The 18,412-nt window shown below is 41.6% G+C and overlaps 1 protein-coding gene and 1 pseudogene across 2 annotated transcripts in view; one reads left to right on the top strand and one right to left on the bottom strand.

Moving 5' to 3' along the window:
- Positions 1-6,270: 6,270 nt before the first annotated feature.
- The window catches only part of ANAPC1 (anaphase promoting complex subunit 1), an 85,787-nt gene continuing 73,645 nt past the window's right edge, over positions 6,271-18,412 (bottom strand). For both annotated transcript variants that reach the window (XM_029937818.1, XM_029937817.1), the window contains 3 exons: positions 17,002-17,200; positions 11,694-11,828; positions 6,271-6,642 (listed from right to left, as the gene is read on the bottom strand). In XM_029937818.1, the coding sequence (XP_029793678.1) occupies positions 6,527-6,642; positions 11,694-11,828; positions 17,002-17,200 (450 nt within the window). In that variant the 3' untranslated portion in view covers positions 6,271-6,526. The remainder of the gene's footprint in view (positions 6,643-11,693; positions 11,829-17,001; positions 17,201-18,412) is intronic.
- Positions 12,954-13,892, top strand: LOC115290390 (annotated as a pseudogene).

Raw genomic sequence — 18,412 nt, 5'->3', positions numbered from 1 at the left:
CGCGAACAGAAGGAGCTCCCAGGGCTCCTGGTCTCTGCAGAAATAAAATCACTGGGGGGAAAACGGAAACAAGTACGTAGAACTGTGAGGAAGTAGATCTAGAAAGCAATCCCTTGACTAGCATCCACTCTTTAGAATGTGTTTTCTTTAGTTTAAATTTGGTTTTTATATTGGGTTTACTTGAAGTCAGGGGAGATCTTGGGTGAAATGCATCAGGAATCCTTTGCCTGGAGACATAGCTATACTAGAAGAATCTTGTCAACTGAGCCCCCACCCCGCTTGCAGGATGTGATGGAGCCTATTCTCATCCTACAAGAAAGGAGGTCAAGTGTGCTGTGGTAAACCAAGCTTAGGATAAAGTTTAATTCACCCACAGGCTTTTTCGTTGAGGACACACTACTATATATGCCAGAACCTCAATATGCCAAAGAAAATAGCATGATTGCCACAATAAAAAAGATATAAATAATGTCTCCTGGGGCCACTCTTGGGTCTGGTCACTTGTAAGAGAATGAGGGTGGTAGGTGATTTTGCCTGAGCCCCTTTCCAACATGCACCTTGTGGTGCACGGATGAGAACTTCCTCACTCAAGGGTTTGTCTTCCACTCTGATCTCCCTTTCTTTTCTTTTAGCTCCCACCCAACCCCTGCCTCCCCTGCCTCTCCCACCCCTGCCCCCACCAAGCTGCTTGCTGCCTCCTCTGCAGCCTCCCAAAGCCACAGCAGGACAGCATCGGGCCTCCAGCTCTCCTTCAGCTCCTTCAGGAAAGAGGGTGCAGGGAAAGCCAGGACCACAGCAGCCTGAATAGCACAGTGGCCCCCCAACCTTCCAGTGGGTGTCAGCCAGCAAAGGCTCTGACCCCGGGACAACCTGGAAGGGCACAGGAGTAACATGGAGGGGAGACCGAACCAAGATTCCAGAGAAGGAGCCTCTGCAGAGACAGAGGACAGGCAGAGGGAGAGGGGACAGAAAGTCCGGGAAGAGATCTGGACCACAGGAGGAGGAGGTGAGGAAAAGAGGAGACAGGAAGGGGAGAAACACATTGGGAGAGAGGATGCAGCAAAGCCGTTCTAGACGATCAGCATCTTGGGACCATTGTCCTGGGAGCCCTTCCTGACAATCTGCTAGAAAACAGCCTCGTCCACTGAAGAGATGGTGGGGAAGTCCAGTTGGCAGACTAGCGGAGGCACTGAGCGCACCAATGTGTGGATCTAAGGCTGAAACAATAGTGGGAATAAGATGGGGGAATCCTCTGCCATCATACACTCTGACATTGTAGAAATAACCCAACTTTCAAATCGAGAAAAGAGAGAGGAGAAGGGAGGGGCTCATGGGCAGCTGCCTGGGGGAGGGCTGGGGAGGTCCCAGGGCACCACAGGCAGTGGGAGCTGAAGTTAAAAAAAAAAAAGAGGGAGTCCCATGAGGAGATTAGTGTTAAATGTTAAAAACAGAAGCCATCCTGAATACCAAATTAATGAATATGACAGCAAAGAAATAAAATACATGGTAAATATAAGAAATACAGTAGAAAAATAATATAAAAAATGAGGCTCAACTGAGACCATATTATTTGTATTAATAAAGCTGAACTCACTACTAAAAGAAACAGCTTTTCAGATTGATTTGCAAAGCAAAGCCCAGCTCTCTGAGATTATCCTTAGATTATTCAGAGGCAATAACAATAAGGTAAGGGGCATGTACCATGCAAACGCACTCAAATGAGAGTAGGGATTGTGATCTTGATACCACAGGAAAAAACACTCAGGTGCAAAACCCTTCAGATGCTGAGGATGCTTGAGATGGGATGGGGGGCAGGAACTGGGGGGTCCATGCCCAGCCTTATAGGCAATTCCAGAGATCTGGGTTGGTCCACTGCAGCTCAATTTGCTCAATGATGTTCATAGATTTTACAGTGCTCTCGACAGGTAGAGAGACAGGTAGGTAGGTAAACAAATATATTGATATATAGATATGTATAGCTATTTTGATAGGAAATCTAATTATTAGACAATAATTACAATTACCAGAAACTGCCTAGCCCTTTACCACCTTTTTCCCATGGAAATGACTGATTGTGCCACGTAATTTCCGAAAACAACAGGGTTCCCAGGAACCTCACAGTAAGCGGTAAGAAGCTGACTCCTTTCAGGAAGCCATATGGTAGCTGTTCAAGCCCCTCTCCTGAGAGCTTAGTATTTTCTTCTTGAGTCCTCTGGAACTTTCAAGTTGACAATAATCACAGTACTTACTGTGACACCTAGTCCTTGCAGCCCCAGAAGTCCAAGGCAGAAACAGTTGGGCTAAGAGGTGGTTTCTCTCCTGACTCACACATCTACGTGACTCAGTCCCAGCAAGCTTGGCACAAAACTTCGTCAACGCGAATCGTCCTAGCATACATTCTTCCTTTAGTCCCCTCAGTGTGTTAGGGAGAAGCCCACGGCCCCTCAGGGGGTCACTGACACTGGCCTGAAGTGGGTGCGATCCAGATGAGTTGGTGCCTAGATTACGGGACTGCCATGAAACCTTGGGGTTTCAGAGCACATCTGAGGGTCTGATAATGGAAAAGGAAAGTGAACAGCCCTGGGAGATAGCCAAGGGGCTGGAAATTCCATGAGCACAACCGGGGGAGACCAAGTGGTGGTGAGCGGTTTTTATGGGACTCCAGGATGGGGCTGAGTTCCTACCTGGATCACTGTGCTCCACAGAGCAGCACAGGGTTTGCTCAGAAACTATGAAGGAAGGGTGTTGATAAAGTGGAGCAGGTGGAAGGGTTTGGGGAGCAGAGGACTGAGAAGCCCCTGCAGAACTCCAGAAACTCAGGGGCGGGGGCACCTGTCACAGCTGGGAGCAGCTTCCTGTCGCCAGATACGCACGTCCGCCCTCGTGTCTCCCATGACGAGTGCAGGAGAGTGAGGGCTTTGCTGCCTCTTACACCTCCAGGCCTCAGGTGGGCATCCTGGCTCCTCACAGTGGACCGGCTTACCTGGCCCCATGAGGAAACAGCTGGAGGCGGAACAAAGACAAGAGGATGTGGTGAAGATGCTCAATTGGCATCAGTCCATGCAGAGGGCACAGTGAAATGACCCATAAATCGGAGATACAGAGAAGGAGGAGCAAGATGACACAAGACAGGATCCACACTCCCTTCCCCCTGGGGATCTGCAGAAATTTCTGGTGGGGGGTGGTGCTCATCTCATCTAGATCTTACCTTGCAGGGAGTCTGCAGCTAGGGAGGCTGATTACAGGGGGTTGACTAAGGATTCTTTCGTTGTTGAAGAGTTGTGTACACTTACCCCCATTTCCAGTTGATGAGACTATCTTTTTCCTCTCTGGAATGGCACACAGGGAGCAAAATATTCTTGCTTCCATGAAAAATAGGCACAAATATGAATGCAAGACAAATGAAAGAACACAAGTAGCACTAACCAGCTTCCAAACACCTATGATAGCTCTCCAGTTATGTGATTCCCCAGATCGTGATCTAGCACGTCTGCATTCTAGAAGCCCGTGCACTATAGCCCCACAAGGCACCAGGCCTGAATATAAGACTAAAAGCGGATCCATTAACTACAGACACAAGGCAACAGATTTCACACCACAGTATTGGAGTAGAAGCAGTGGAAATTCATGAATGTGCAGTTATTTATATTCACCTATTTTATTGAACTGAATATGTCTCTAAATACGCATCCTACTTCCTTCAGAACAGTGGTTCTTCCAACTTCACCCAGCTCCCCACCTCCTCTCCTGATGTTAGCCTACTCCTGTCTCTCAGACTGAGCTTTGACATGGCTTTCCTCAGAATCGATATGTCCACTCCTCTGACAGTTCCTGCCTTGGCTCCACATGCTCTGGCTTCAACTCACAATCCCAGCTCCCGCGCTCTATCTGCCCAGCAGGCACAGTGACCTCCCACCAAGTGAGTCTGTACATGGATTATCACGCTGAGAGAGGAGACGCCAGCTCCTTCTGGCTTCCCCTGGGATGTCAGAAGATCCTGTGAGCTGGGATGACCATAAGCTATGAAGTCAGCTGGCTTCTACCCAAAGGGTGAGAAAGTGGCCTTGCTCAAGTAAGATTAGGCTCTGGAGGGCTGAATCCAAAGGACACTCCTGCTAGGGCCTGGTGTCTGTCCGTGCCTCAGAGCTACCCACAAGTTCACGCCTTCTCTCCTTCCAAAAGAGACTCCGGGGAGAAGCACAGATGTCAGCACCCATCAGAGAGATAATAATCTGAGTGTGTGTGTGTGTGTGTGTGTGTGTGTGTATATACATAACTACTGTTTCTTAATTATATCTATCTATGGAAGCATTTATATCTCTGGAAGTAGACAAAATGACTGTGGGGAATTATGAGTAAGTTAGGAACCATACTGCAACAGACATTAAGTAACTAGTCCTCACCAGTGTCTGGTTCTCCTCCCCTTCATGGACATCCAGAAGGGTAGTCACACAAGGTGGATCAATTCGACTACTTCCTACCAACAAGCTGTAACTGAAATGACATGGGCCACTTCTGGGTCCAAACCCTTAAGAGCCAGACATGTTTCTCCAGCTCTTCCTTTGTCTTAACTCTGAGAAGGCTGAAATATTCTGGATGGTGAGAGCTACTCTCTACATTGTTTGAAAACTCATAAATACCTGGGATTCATTTCTTAGAGGATTCTAGCCTGTCTGCTCAAGAGAAAACTGCAGAGAATACTGCTCTGTCCCCTCCCACCCAACCACTAGTCCCAAACTACCAAGTCAATGCTGTTTCTAGACCATCTGCCATCTTTGATTCTGGTCTTTCTCTTGGAAAGCCCGTTTTTTGTTTTTGTTGACAATATTCTAATGTCTGTTCTCCCTCCTATGTGAGAATTCATAGTGTGCAAATAAATGTCTCTCAAGTAATTCTTCAGAGAAAACCATATAAATTAGAAACAACTGAAACTAAAGGTAGCAACACTTGCTCAGATACTGAGTTCTTAAAATATTGATTCAAATGGAATTTCTGTGACCTACCATTTTAATTTCTATTTTTAATTATAAGAAAAACCAACTAAGCCCAACTGGCTCACTGGGTAGAGTATGTGACCCTTGCTCTAGGGGTGAGTTCGAGCCCCACGTTGAGTCTAGAGGTTGCTTTAAAAACTAAAATCTTTAAAAAAAGAAAAAAGAAAAGCTAGCTGAGTGTGAAGGGGAAGCGCATTTGGCCATCCTGGTCGGCCACATCTCGTCTATGTGGTACATGCAGGAGCAAGTCCTGGGGCAAGTGTGCAGACGGAATACTGAGGGTCTGCAGAGAAGCAGCAGTCTGCTTCTAGACGTGTGCCTCATAAACACACGTCCCTTCTGCAGAAGCAAATGCCACATGGGTTTTTGCCAAAATCTCACTGGAAACATTTCTATTTACCTTAATGTTTACATTGGAGGCTAAAGAGCGAAATTCAGGATGTGGAAATGTGAAATCACTGGATGGATCTTGCCAGTACGGTCCCACTGGCCATTCCGGAAGCAGAAGACACAGGTCAGAATCCGGATGGCAGGGAGTTTTCTTCCTCCTGTACTGGAAACCTAAAGCCAGAGCACCTTTATGTGAGCACCTTTCATCACTACTTAGTGTGGCAACTCTTGATACAGGTATAAATTCTCCAAATGTTGGATGGAAATGGACTGTCTTTTATTTCTAAATATAATTTCTGAAGGTCTCTCAATAGTGGGAATTTCATATTTTCTCTACTTAAAGCAGGCTTCATTAGGGCAGAAATGTCCTGTACAAGGTGACTGCTCCTACTCTGAGGATGCCTGGCACCACCACACCAAGTACAAACTAATTTTAGACTGGAAAACTGTGACATCTTAGGAAATGCTAAAAAAACATTTCCTTGCTGCAGAGTAAAACTTGATGACAGAGCTTCTTTAAAAACTTTGCATTTTAGGGGTGGCTGGGTGGCTCAGTTGGCTAAGCCTCTGACTTCAGCTCAGGTCATGATCTCACGTTCGTGGGTTCAAGCCCCACATCGGGCTCTGTGCTGACAGCTCAGAGCCTGGAGCCTGCTTCCGATTCTGTGTCTCCCTCTCTCTCTCTCTCTCTCTCTGCCCCTCCCCCGCTCATGCTCTGTCTCTGTCTCAAAAATAAAAACATAAAAAAAACAAAAAAAACCTTGCATTTTTCAGCATAGTCACATCACCTGAATAGCAACAGTTAAAAGAATTTAAAAACTAATAGCCACTCCAACCCACACTGCTCTATTCTCTGAAACCCCAAACCAAAGGAAGCATCAAGAGCTAGGAAAACAAACCAAAAAACTTTATTTACAAAAGTAAATTTTAACTCACTTTTATATATCATATAATGTTAATGCCAACAGCAACAGAGCCTCTGGAACACTGAGAACACTTGGATTTTAAAATACACTGAGGCTTGTGCAGCTCATTTCCCCCTAGTTATATTATAAAACTTATACACATTGCATCAGCTTTGTTGTCTGGTCATGTTTCTGTGCAGAGGTCACGTTTCGGGGCAGGTTTACCACCAGACACGATCACATAACCATTGGCTGTGGATTTCCAAGAAGCAAAGGCGCCAATCTTAGCAAAGCTCGCACTGGCATTTTCAGATGTTGAAACTTGAAGAGGAGTTCAGCAAAGCTTGTGCTCCCTAAAGAAATGGAAATGGGGGGAAAGTGACACCTCTAAATACATTCAGCTTTTGAGGAAGCCTCAGACACAATCACATTTAAAGCTGACATTCTTCCCTTTGGAAATAATTCCCAAAAGACACTATTTAAGTTATGAACTTCCCGAATCAAAACATAATTTGATGTAACTTTGAATTTATTCATCTTGTACTTCAGAAAGTAACCTGAGCTATACTCTGAAACTATTACTATTATTTATTATTACTTAAATATAATTAATAAATATGCCTATCTACTTTCAACTACCATAATCTATGAACTCAATACATACCTGAAAAAAGAACACAGGCTTAAAAGAAGTCACAAAGAAGTTTAATTTAATGCCTCAACCTCCAAAAAGCAATGGTTCTCAACCTTGGCTTCACAGAGATTCCAACGTCATTCATGAGGAATGCAGCCTGGACATCTGGAGGTTTGAAAGTTGCCCAGGTAATTCTGATGCACAGCCAAGGTCAAGAACCACTGTTCTAAAGGAAGTAGGGTGTGTATTACCTAAAAATCCTATTAAGCATCATCATCTTTTCTGCCTCTATCCCACCAAATGCAACTGTCCACTACTCCTCTTCTCCTAACCCCACAATATACAAATATATGATCCCTGTGACTCGAGACCACAGCAAGCATCCCAGCAGACAAGCAGACAGCAGAGGGGACGGGATCATAGGATCTCATGAAGACGGACAGAGAAAAGTCTCACAATATGACCAAGAGGCTTTCTGATTAAAGGCATGACTAACACAAGAAAGAGTTCTACCTTTCCATGAGAAAGGCAACTACTTCTAAGTATTTCCGTCTATTGATTGGCCTCTGCCAATCAGCTGAATTAAATGCATTTGATAAACATCAACAGTAATAAAGACAAATTTCCTACTTGTTACTTTGTGGTGTCCCCCAGACTTGCTAAAACCCAAGCACAGAGAGTAAAAACAAAGGAAGATACAAAACAACTCCAAAATACTGATACACTATGAATCTAACATACCATTTAATGTGATACTGAAATGGTTGGGCTTAAGCATATCATCTTGCTATTTGTTTTCTATTTGTTCAATCTGTTCTCTGTTCTCCATTGTCCTCTTTGGATGGTAGTATTTTCTATGATTTTTTTATCATTCCATATAGCTCCTTTTAAGTTCTGACTCTGTCTTCTTACTTTAGTAATTGCTTTGTAACTTATACACCGTTAAATAATCAAAGATTACCTTCAAGTTAGATTATACCACTTCACACATCAGCATAAGGGCCTTCCAACAGTATGTCCATTTCTCCCTTCCCAGCCTTTGAGCTACTGTTCTCATACTTTTCACATTTTATAAACCCCATAGTACACAGTTGTTATTTTTATTCCATTGTCTTTAAAAGAAGTATCTTTTACGAAAAATAAACTTTGTCTATTTATCCATGTAGTTATCATTTCCAAAGTTCTGCATTCCTTTGTGCAGACCCCTATTTCCATCTGACATTACTTTCCCCAGCCCAAAGGACTTACTAGACAACATTTCCAATAGTATGGGTCTGCTGGATTATTTTGGCTTTTGTAGATCTGAAAAAGGCTTTATGTCATGATCTTTTTTTTTTAAGATATTTTTGCTGGGTATAAAATTCTAAAAAGACTTATTTTTTCCTGAGTCCTTTACTCTACTAATATATCACTTACACTGCTTCCTACAAGAAATACACAGTCATTCTTATTTTTATCTGTGTGTAACATGTCTTTTTCCTCTAGCTGCTGTTAAGACTTTTTAAAAAAAGGAAAAAAAAAGACTTTTTTTATCACCAGCCTTGGACAATCTGGTTATGATGTGCCTTAGTGTAATTTTATTCATATTTCTCATGCTTGGGATTCATTGAATTTCTTCAATCTGTGGATTTACAGTTTTCAGCAAATTTGGAAAATTTCCAGCCATTATTTCTTCAAATATTTTTTCTATCACCCCGTCTCCTCAATTTCTCTCATCTTCAGGAACTCCAATCACATGTAAATTAGGTGCTTTAAGTTCCACAACTTACTTCATATTTAATGCTCTGTTCCTTTGTTTCCTTTTTTCTTCTTTTATATTTGCATTTAATCTGTCCAAGATCTGCTATGTCTTCAAGCTTGCTAATTTATTAAATTGTTAATAATTTATTGTCTTTTATATCTTCCATGTCTCTCAATGTTCTGAAATACAGCATAGTTATAAAAACTGTTCTAATGTCCTTGTCTGCTAATTAAAACACCTGAGTCAATTCTAGGTCAGTTGTAATTGATTTTTCATCTCATTATAGGTCCTGTTTTCTTGTTTCTTTGTATACCAGATATTGTGAATTTACCTTTTTGGGTACTAGAGATTTTTGTATTTCTATACAAAAATTCTCGAGCTGTGCGTTAGAACTACATTTTTTGAAAAACTGTTTAATCCTTTTGTGTCACACTTTTAAGACTTGTTAGCTGGGACCAAATACAATCAGGTCTATTTAGTCTAGAGGTTCCCACTACTAGAGCAAGACCCTTCTGAGTATCTATTGCCCATTAAATTATGAAGTTGTGGGAAGAGGCACTGTTCCTGAACCTGTGTAAGCAACTGGTCATCCACGTAGAAAATTCTTCCTCCAGTATCAAATAAGTCCTTTATATGCATGTGCTGACCGGTAAGAACCCTTCTGAGAGTTGAGGGGAACCCTCTGCAGATACCTGGCATGCTTTGTTGTAGCTCTCTCCTCTCTGGCATTCCATCTTGTAAACTCCAGCTCCTTGGGTCTCCCTGTACTCTCAGATCTGTCACCTCAAATCAAGAAGTCTAGGCTCGGGTGCCTGGGTGGCTCAGTTGATTAAGAGTCCAACTCTTGATATCGGTCTAGGTGATGATCTCATGATTTGTGAAATCAAGCTCCATGTTGGGCTCTGCACTGACAGTGCAAAGACTGCTTAGGATTCTCATTCTCTCTCTCTCTCTCTCTCTCTCTCTCTCTCTCTCTCTCTGTCCCTCTCCTGCTTGCTCTTGCTCTCTCTCTCAAACATTAAAAAAAAAATTTTTTTTTACAAAGATTTCTAGGCTCCTCGTGGGTTCTTGACCCTTCCCCACAGTCTGGCACAATCATAGGGATTATTTCTTTGTTTCTCATCTCTCAGGGATCACTGTTCTTCATTGCCTGATGTACAATATACCAAAAGCCAATGCTTCATATGCACTGTCCAGGTTTTTGCTTCCTGCCTGGAGAGTAAATCAGATTCCTGTTATCCCATCCTGGCTGGAAACAAAAGTCTATGCTGTAAATTTTTTTCCTATTTTTATTAGTTCGACTATTATGTGACGAAGCATTGTCTTCTTCATATATATCCTGCTTACAGTTCACTCTAAGTTGATGTCCATTATCCATTTTTCAAAACCCTTAGCCTTAATGTCTGCAAACATTGCAGCTGTTGCTGAGATCTTTGTCCACATTTTTAGCCTCCTTGCTTCTAGATTTCTTAAAAGTCTTATCCTGTGCATGTACAGGTTAAGATTTGGTAAGCGTCTCAAGAGAAGAGTACATCCAGTTATTCCTACTGTTCCCTCCTACCTGGGATTTAGCTCCTCAAGTTCTAGGTTCTCATGCAATTGTTTACCCAACCTTGTGTCCTCTGCCCAGCAGCACCACTGCCTTTTGCTGTGACTCTACTTCTTGAACTATGAACTGGCAAATGCCTTTCAGAGAAAGCCAGAGTAAATAGGGAGTTTCCTCGTTTTGCTTCGCTTCCCTTGGGGACTGTGGCCCTCAATCAAGTCTGGCCAGCATGGCTACTACTAGTCCTTTTAAATAGCTGTTTTAGGGGCATCTGGGTAGCTCAGTCAGTTAAGCATCTGACTTTGGCTCAGGCAATTATTTCGCAGCTCATGAGTTTGAGCCCCGCATTGGGCTCTGTGCTGACAGCTCAGAGCCTGGAGCCTGCTTCGGATTCTGTGTCCCTCTCTCTGCCCCTCCCCAGCTCGTACTTTGTCTCTCTCTAAAATGAATAAACTTCAAAAAACAAAAATTTTTAAGAAAATAAATAGCTGTTTTATATGGTCAAAGTTTTATATTTGTTTCTGTGGGAAAATCAATCCAATATAAGCAATTCCCTCATGACTATAACTAAAAGTCTCCAGATAGTACATTTTTATTGGAGGTCTTCAAAATGGCAATAAACTAGTAATGTTATTAAATTTTAAATGATTAAATGAAGCAATTTTTGCTCTTCTTAAAAACAATTTTTGGGGCGACTGGGTGGCTTCAGTTAACGGTTAAGTGTTCAACTTCACAGGTTCACAGTTCGTGAGTTCAAATCCCACATCGGGCCCTATGATAACAGCTCGGAGCCTGAAGCCTACTTCAGATTCTCTGTTTCCCTCTCCTCTCTATCCCTCCCCTGCTCTTGCTTGCTCTCTCTCCCTCTCAAAAACAATAAATAAAACATTTAAAAAACGTTTTCATAATTTTGAATCCTTAATTAACAAGCAGAAATTTGAAAGTGACATAAATAAGGGTGCTCAGAATTAATTATATTTTATGATTCAGATAACTGGGCAAACTCTATTACATATTCTGAAAAATACAGTGAGATGCCAATATATTAAAACTCTGTATTATAAAAACATTCAAATTCACATAAAATCAGGTACCTGGTCATTTTAAGGCTTTACAATATTAGAAGTTAAGATTGTGTGATTAAAAAGAAACATCCAAACTAAAACCCAAAAAATAAAAAGAAAAATTACTTTCATAAAAACCAATTAAGAGAAGAAAATAATATATCCTTTTGATTTAGTAGTATATACTGGTGTTTGGGGCTCTCTGAAGAAGAATCTATCCTTTTCTAAATATAAATAAAAATCTGTGCATGTGTAAAGTTCCGATGGTCTCTTTAGAAAAAGCTCCTAACACCCAAACATGAATGAAGACCAAAGTCTAACTAGAGAAAATAACTCACCCGAAATGCCTCCTACCAAGAAACTTAAAAACTCAGGGGGTTGGCAATCCAGGTACTGAGAGGGTGTAAGTGTGCAGTTACCTTCTAGTCCTACAGACGGCAGGTGCCATGGCGCGGGCACTGAGTGGTAGACAAGGAAACAGGCCAGCATGCTCAGCTGAGACTCCTCGAAGGGCTGCCCGTTGAGGTAGGCATGCACACACATATCACCCCCGGCTGTGAGAGAAACATGAACGGAACTGAAGCAACTGATGGCAGAACTGAGAGGATAAGGAGAGTCTTCCTTTTATTATTTTGTCATCCAGAACTCACCAAGCACTTACCACACACCACGCCGGGCATTAAGGCTACCGTGGTAAACCAGAGTGCATGTCACCACAGAGCTTGGAGTGTTTTAAGGGACAGTCACATTTACACAAATAATGATACAAACAAATGTGTAATGAGAAATGGGGATGAGTGCTATAAAGATGTAGTGGTCACTGAGGCTGTCTCTCCAAACACCCATGTTACAGCCCTTCCCTCCAGGATACATTTGAGGGGACTGACTGCAGCTCCAGAACTGGATCCTGATTAGTACTGGTCAGACATTTTCAAACTCTAAGATGCACCAGAATCATGTGGAGGGCTGATTAAAACACAGATGAGTGGGCCTTATCCCCAAAGTTTCTTGGATGGGGTCAGAAAAATTACATTTCTAACAAGTTGTCAGGAGACGCTGCTGCTGCTCCAGAGACCACACTGTGAGACCCACTGGTGTAGGTCAATCAAGGCAATCCCACTCTCAGCACACTGACTGGCTCAGGGACCAGCAGACCTAAGCTTCCAGCAGGACACATTCTTTTCCACAGGGACTACACTGTGGAATATGCATAAGTTCCAATTCAAGCAGGAGACATGAGGAGCTGCTTGACAGCATGTCTGCTGGAGGCTTTTGGGAAAGTGATTTCCTCATTGTTAAAGCCAAGCTCCTAGAAGGAACTCTATTCTTCCTCTGTGCAAAATGCTGACCTTGAGGCAAGGAACAGCCATTTTATTACCATAAGAAAAAGCACTCTGAGGATAAAGCCATGGCACAGAGTGTAAATAATGGAACTTCAGAGAAATGGAGCTGAAGCACTAGCATTAGAGGACCCTTAGCCCACCTTACCTGTGGACCTCCAATAACAAAAGCTTCTATCTGTCCTTATTGTTTAAGCTAGCTTGAGTTAGGCCTGTTACTTGTAGACAAAGGCATTTTGATACATAGAGAAAAGTCGAGGAGGAGGAAGGGGGAGGGGAAGGGAGGAAGGCACAGGCTGTGGGAGGGAGGGAGGAAGGGAGAAAGAGAGAGAGCGAAAGATGGCAAGGAAGCTGCCTGAAGTAGTGTGGTCTTAGAAGGCCTATGAAAAAGGGGCACTTATAGTGAGGCTATAAGAATAAACGGAAGTTGAGTAGGCACAGAATAAAAGAAAAAGCAGCATATTGAACAGACCCATGCAAAAAATAAATAAATAAATAAGAGGCTACTATGAATAACTACACGCCAATAAATTAGACAACCTAGAAGAAATGGGTAAAGGGCAAAGTCCTAGAAACATAGATCTTCTAAGACTGAAACATGAAATAGAAAATCTGAATAGACTGATTATTAGGAAGGAGAATGAATCGGTAATCTAACCCCCTCCCAGCAAGCAAAAGTTCAGGACCAGATGGCTTCCCTGGTGGATTTTACCAAACATTCAAACAAAATTCAGCACACATAGTTCTTAACCTCTTCCAAAAAACTGGAGAAGGGAACACTTCCAAATTCATTTTACAAGGCCAGAATTAACCTAACATCAAAACCAGACAAGGACACCACACAAAAAAGAAAATTACAGACCAATTATCCCTAATGAACAGAGACGCAAAAATCGCAACAAAATATTAGCCAAATGAAGTCAACAGTACATTAAAAGGGGTCCCCACCACACCTATGGCCTAGGTTTCAACAGACCTCACCAAAATGCTCTCAAATGGAATATGCCATGCAAACCAGGACGTTCAGGTTTCACAAGTTTGCTGGGGATGAAGGCAAAGGAGGACCTGAGAGTCCTCATGGAAAAGGAGTTCTCTGGCTATTTGGAAACTCAGAAAGACCTTCTGGTGAAGGACAAGATAATGAAGGATGTAGACCAGTGTTGAGATGGTAAAGCAGGCTTCCCGGGCTTCTCTTTGCTGACTGCTGGGCTCACCATCGCATGCAATGAGTATTCCGTGGTATACATGAGGCAGAAGGGAAAGAAGCTGGCAGCCTGAGCAGTTCTCCTAAAGGGTCTCTTAAGAAATCTGCCCCACAGCTTCCCTCTGTATAAAAAATTCTGTGAGCAGATCAGGACCCTCAGAAACTACACAAATAAAATCCAACCCTCATTTGACAAGCAGAGAAAGAAAAGTCAGTGAAAGCTATATTAGCTTTTGATTTTTATACTGTTCGCATCCTCTTACCCTCAATAAACAAATTCCTTTTTTAGTTCCTCAAAAACAACAACAACAAAAACAAAATACAATACTTTAGAGGATCATATATACCACAATCAAGTGGGATTTATTCCAGGAATGCAAGGATGGTCCAACATCTACAAATCAGAAATATACCACATTAACAAAATAAAGGATAAAAATCATGTGATCAACAGATGCCAAAAATGCATTTAACAAAATTCAGCATCCATTTATGATAAAAACACTAAACAAAGTAAATATAAAAGAAATGTACCTCAACATAATAAAGGCCATATATGACAAAGCCATAGTTAACATCATACTCAACAATGAAAAGCAAACAGCTTTCATTTACAACAAGGAACAAGACAAGGAGGCCCACTCTTGCCACTTTCATTCAACACAGTACTGGAAGTCCTAGTCAGAGCAATTAGGCAAGAAGAAGAAATAAAAGGCATCTGAACTAGAAAGGAAGATTTCAAACTATACTACAAAACTACAGTAATCAAATAGTATTAAATGCATAAAAGCACACAGATCAACAGAATAGAGAACCCAAAAATAAATAGACACATATGAGGTTAATTAATTTATAACAAAGGAATCAAGAATATACAATGGGGAAAGGATCCTCTCTTCATGAAATGGTGATGGGGAAAATGGATAGCCACATGCAAAAAAAAAAGAAAAGAAAAGAAAAAAGAAAATGCACCATCTTATACTATAAACAAAAATAAATCAAAATGGATTAAAGACCTGAATGTGAAACTTAAAACCATAAAACTCCTAGAAGAAAACACAGGTAGGAAGATCCTTGACATCATTCTTTGGTACTGAATTTTTGGAAATGACTCCAAAAACAAAGGCAATAAAAGCAAAAATAAACAAGTAGGACTACCTCAAACTAAAAAAACTTCTGCACAGCAAAGGAAACCATCAACAAAATGAAAAGGCAACTTCCGAAATGGAAAAAAATATCTGCAAATCATATATTCAATAAGGGGTTAATACCGCAAATACATGAAAACAGCAAAAGAAAAAAATCCAATTAATGTGCAGAGATCTAAATAGATATTTTCCCAAGAACACATACAGATGGCTAACAGACTCATGAAAGATGTTCAACATCACTATTAGAGATATGCAAACCACAATGAAGTATCACCCCACATCTGCTGGAATGGCTATTATCAAAAAGACAGGAAATAGTTAAGTGTTGGAGAAAACATGGAAAACAGGGAACCCTCTTGTACTGTTGGTGGGAATGCAAACTGACGTAGCCACTGTGAAAAACAGTATGGAGGTTCCTCAAAACATTAAAAATAGATCTATCATGTGATCCAGCAATCCCACTGTGGGTATACATCCAAGGAAAACAGAAACACTAAACCAAAAAGATACTCAGTTCGTTGCAGCATTATTTACCATCACAAAGATATGGAGGCAACCTAAGAGTTCACCAATAGATGAATGGATAAAGATGTAGTGTATATACACAATGGAATACTACTCCACCACACAAAAAAATGGAATCTTGCCATCTGCAACAACATGGATGGACCTTGAAGGTGTTCCACTAAGTGAAATAAGTCAGACAAAGAAGGACAAATACATATGATTTCATGTATATGTGGAACTTAAAAAACCAAACAAAATTCATACAGAGTGGTGGTTATCACAGGGGATGGGGGTTGGAGGGTGGGTAAAAAGGGTAAAGGGGGTCAACTATTATGGTGATGGGTGGTAACCAGACTTACAATAGGGATCACTTTGCTGTATATACAAATATCAGATTATTATATTATACACCTGAAACTAAAATAATGCATTCTATTGAAACCAACACAAAATTGGAATCAATTTTACCTCAATTTATAAAGTGATGGTTCTTCACTAAAAAATAAATGCACATTTTTGGCAATCATAATGTCAAGTCAAATTTGGGAGAGAACAGTGCTGTAAACCACCAAATGCCCTAAAAGAGCAGTAAGAAAAAAGCAATTCAAGGGACTATTTTGGAAAGTGCTCCAGTTACTGCCAAAGCTTCATTACTGATAAAAAAATGTGCAAATCAGACAATCTGAAAACGTTTAAAGACATACTTCTTATCAAGAGCAAAAGTCTGCTATGCGTGATCAGATGCTGAACTGAATACAAAATATCAAAACCTATATAATTGTATTTTCCCCCCAAAAATGAGAAAATGTGATTTTTAAAAAGTTTAAAACTACATGACCTTTCGAATTCAGAGAGAAAATGATAGAACAATGTGGGTATTAAACAAACACTTGGAGTTTGAAATTGTTGTTTTCCACGTATATCCCTCACAACCTGGTTTACAACTTTTTTTCAGAAATATATTTCTTAATATTACAGTAGACAGTTTGTACCTTAATTATATTCAAGCATGGTTAACAATAACAACTGTCAAGACAGTAATCTACTGGTTACTAACAGCTTTCAAACATCAAGAATTGTTACTACTTATGTTACTGGGGTTAGTATTTACCCAAAACCGATTCCTGTCAGATATGTATTAGAAGGTATTTGAATGAACTGAAAAGATAAAAAGACCAAGAAGTTGACTGAAAATCAATTTCAGACACGTATCACACGCCAGACAAGTTTGCAGAAGTCAGAAGGCCCATCATTTGCCTCACATGTGGCATAGTTACTTCACCACTAGGAGTACCTTCCACCACTCCCCTGCAGGCACAAGTCTGTACTTCTAACCCACAGTCACCTGAACTCCCAGGTTCCCACTGACTGACTCACAGAGCTGGTATAATAAACATCTGCTCTAATCACACATCAAGTTTTCAGGGTACACAGAATGGAGGTACCAACAGAAGAAAATGTCACAACAGAATAAAGCCTGAGTCCCAATGTATCTTAAAAGCACAGGGCACAATGCTATTATTACCTTGTAGCCACTGGTCCAGAGTATTGTCAATAGTGCACTTTACAACGGGGAGGAACTCGGAGTTCATAAAGAGTCCCCGCTTAGGGTGGTTCTGCAGCCGCTCCTGATGGCTCCTCGAGCTGAAAAACTCTAACACCAACTTTATCTGCCAAAGCTCAGACGTCTCAGACATCTCTCTTCTTCCTAGTCTTCTCATAGCCTTGAAGACACAAGAGGAAAAGCAGTCCACTTCATGAAAGAAAGAGTGAAGGAGCCCTGTCTCTTCCTCAGAGTTGTATGATAGAATATTTCTTAAATATGGCTCCTAGATCAGTAAGGGGCAGAGAGGAATCTATTCCATGCTTGATGCCATCTGCCCCACAGAGGCACCCTCCACTGGGTGCAGATACACGTCTACTCTCTTCAATAAATACAAATAAATAGCTTTCAGGTAAAAGCAACAATGGAAAATGAGCTCATTCTTGCCTCAATGGCTCTGAAAATTAACCCCCCCCCAAGGTCTACCGCCAGTCAGTCACTTCTGGGAAACCCAGGTGGGGTACAATGACTTGGGCAGGATCAGGCCAGGGATCCCAGGGCTCAGAAGGCAACCCCAGTACTAGTGATAATACTGCTCTTGGGACCCATCTGCAAAGTCACCATGGCTGCAGCCGGCAGAGATCTCTAGACCCCTGCCCATGACTGTAAAGGGATAACAGTTCAGAGCATAAAAAGGGAACACTTTCAGCCAACAAATGAAATGCACAACTCATTACTTGGCTGCTATACAGAGAGGTGCTATGAGAAAGCAGTGTCAGCGTGGGTATCATATAATCATCCTTTCCAATTAAAACATGTGGATGGATACCAGGCAAAAATGCCATTCGGGGTCAATCTGGTTATATTAGAAGGTGCCTTTTAATTAAGAATGTTACTTAACAGAATGTGATTTGCAGGCTTGGGGGAATTAACCCTGCCTGAATGTCATTTTCCCACTTTTCAAGAGAGATTATTTTGCCATTACAGATTATTTCCCTTGGCTTTAAACACTGAGTCTCAAATACTTATCTGTGAGCTCATCACATCATATTCACTTAAAGAATTGTTTAAAACTACAGACCTGGCGCTAAAATGAACAAATCAAAAGACTATAGATGCTGGCGAGGATGTGGAGAGACGGACACCCTCATACACTGTTGGTGGCAATGTAGACCGGTGCAGCCGCTCTGGAAGGCAGTGTGGAGACTCCTCAAAAAACTATCAGTAGAACTCCCCTATGACCCAACAACAGCACTGCTAGGGATTTACCCAAGGGATACAGAAGTGCTGATGCATAGGAGCACATGTACCCCAGTGTTCATAGCGGCACTTTCTACAATAGTCAAATCATGGAAAGAGCCTAAATGTCCATCACCTGATGAGTGGATCAAGA

The sequence above is a fragment of the Suricata suricatta genome, chromosome 4 (genome assembly GCF_006229205.1).
Source record: "Suricata suricatta isolate VVHF042 chromosome 4, meerkat_22Aug2017_6uvM2_HiC, whole genome shotgun sequence".
NCBI classification, from domain to species: Eukaryota; Metazoa; Chordata; class Mammalia; order Carnivora; family Herpestidae; genus Suricata; species Suricata suricatta.
This window is presented reverse-complemented; position numbering and strand designations above follow the sequence as displayed.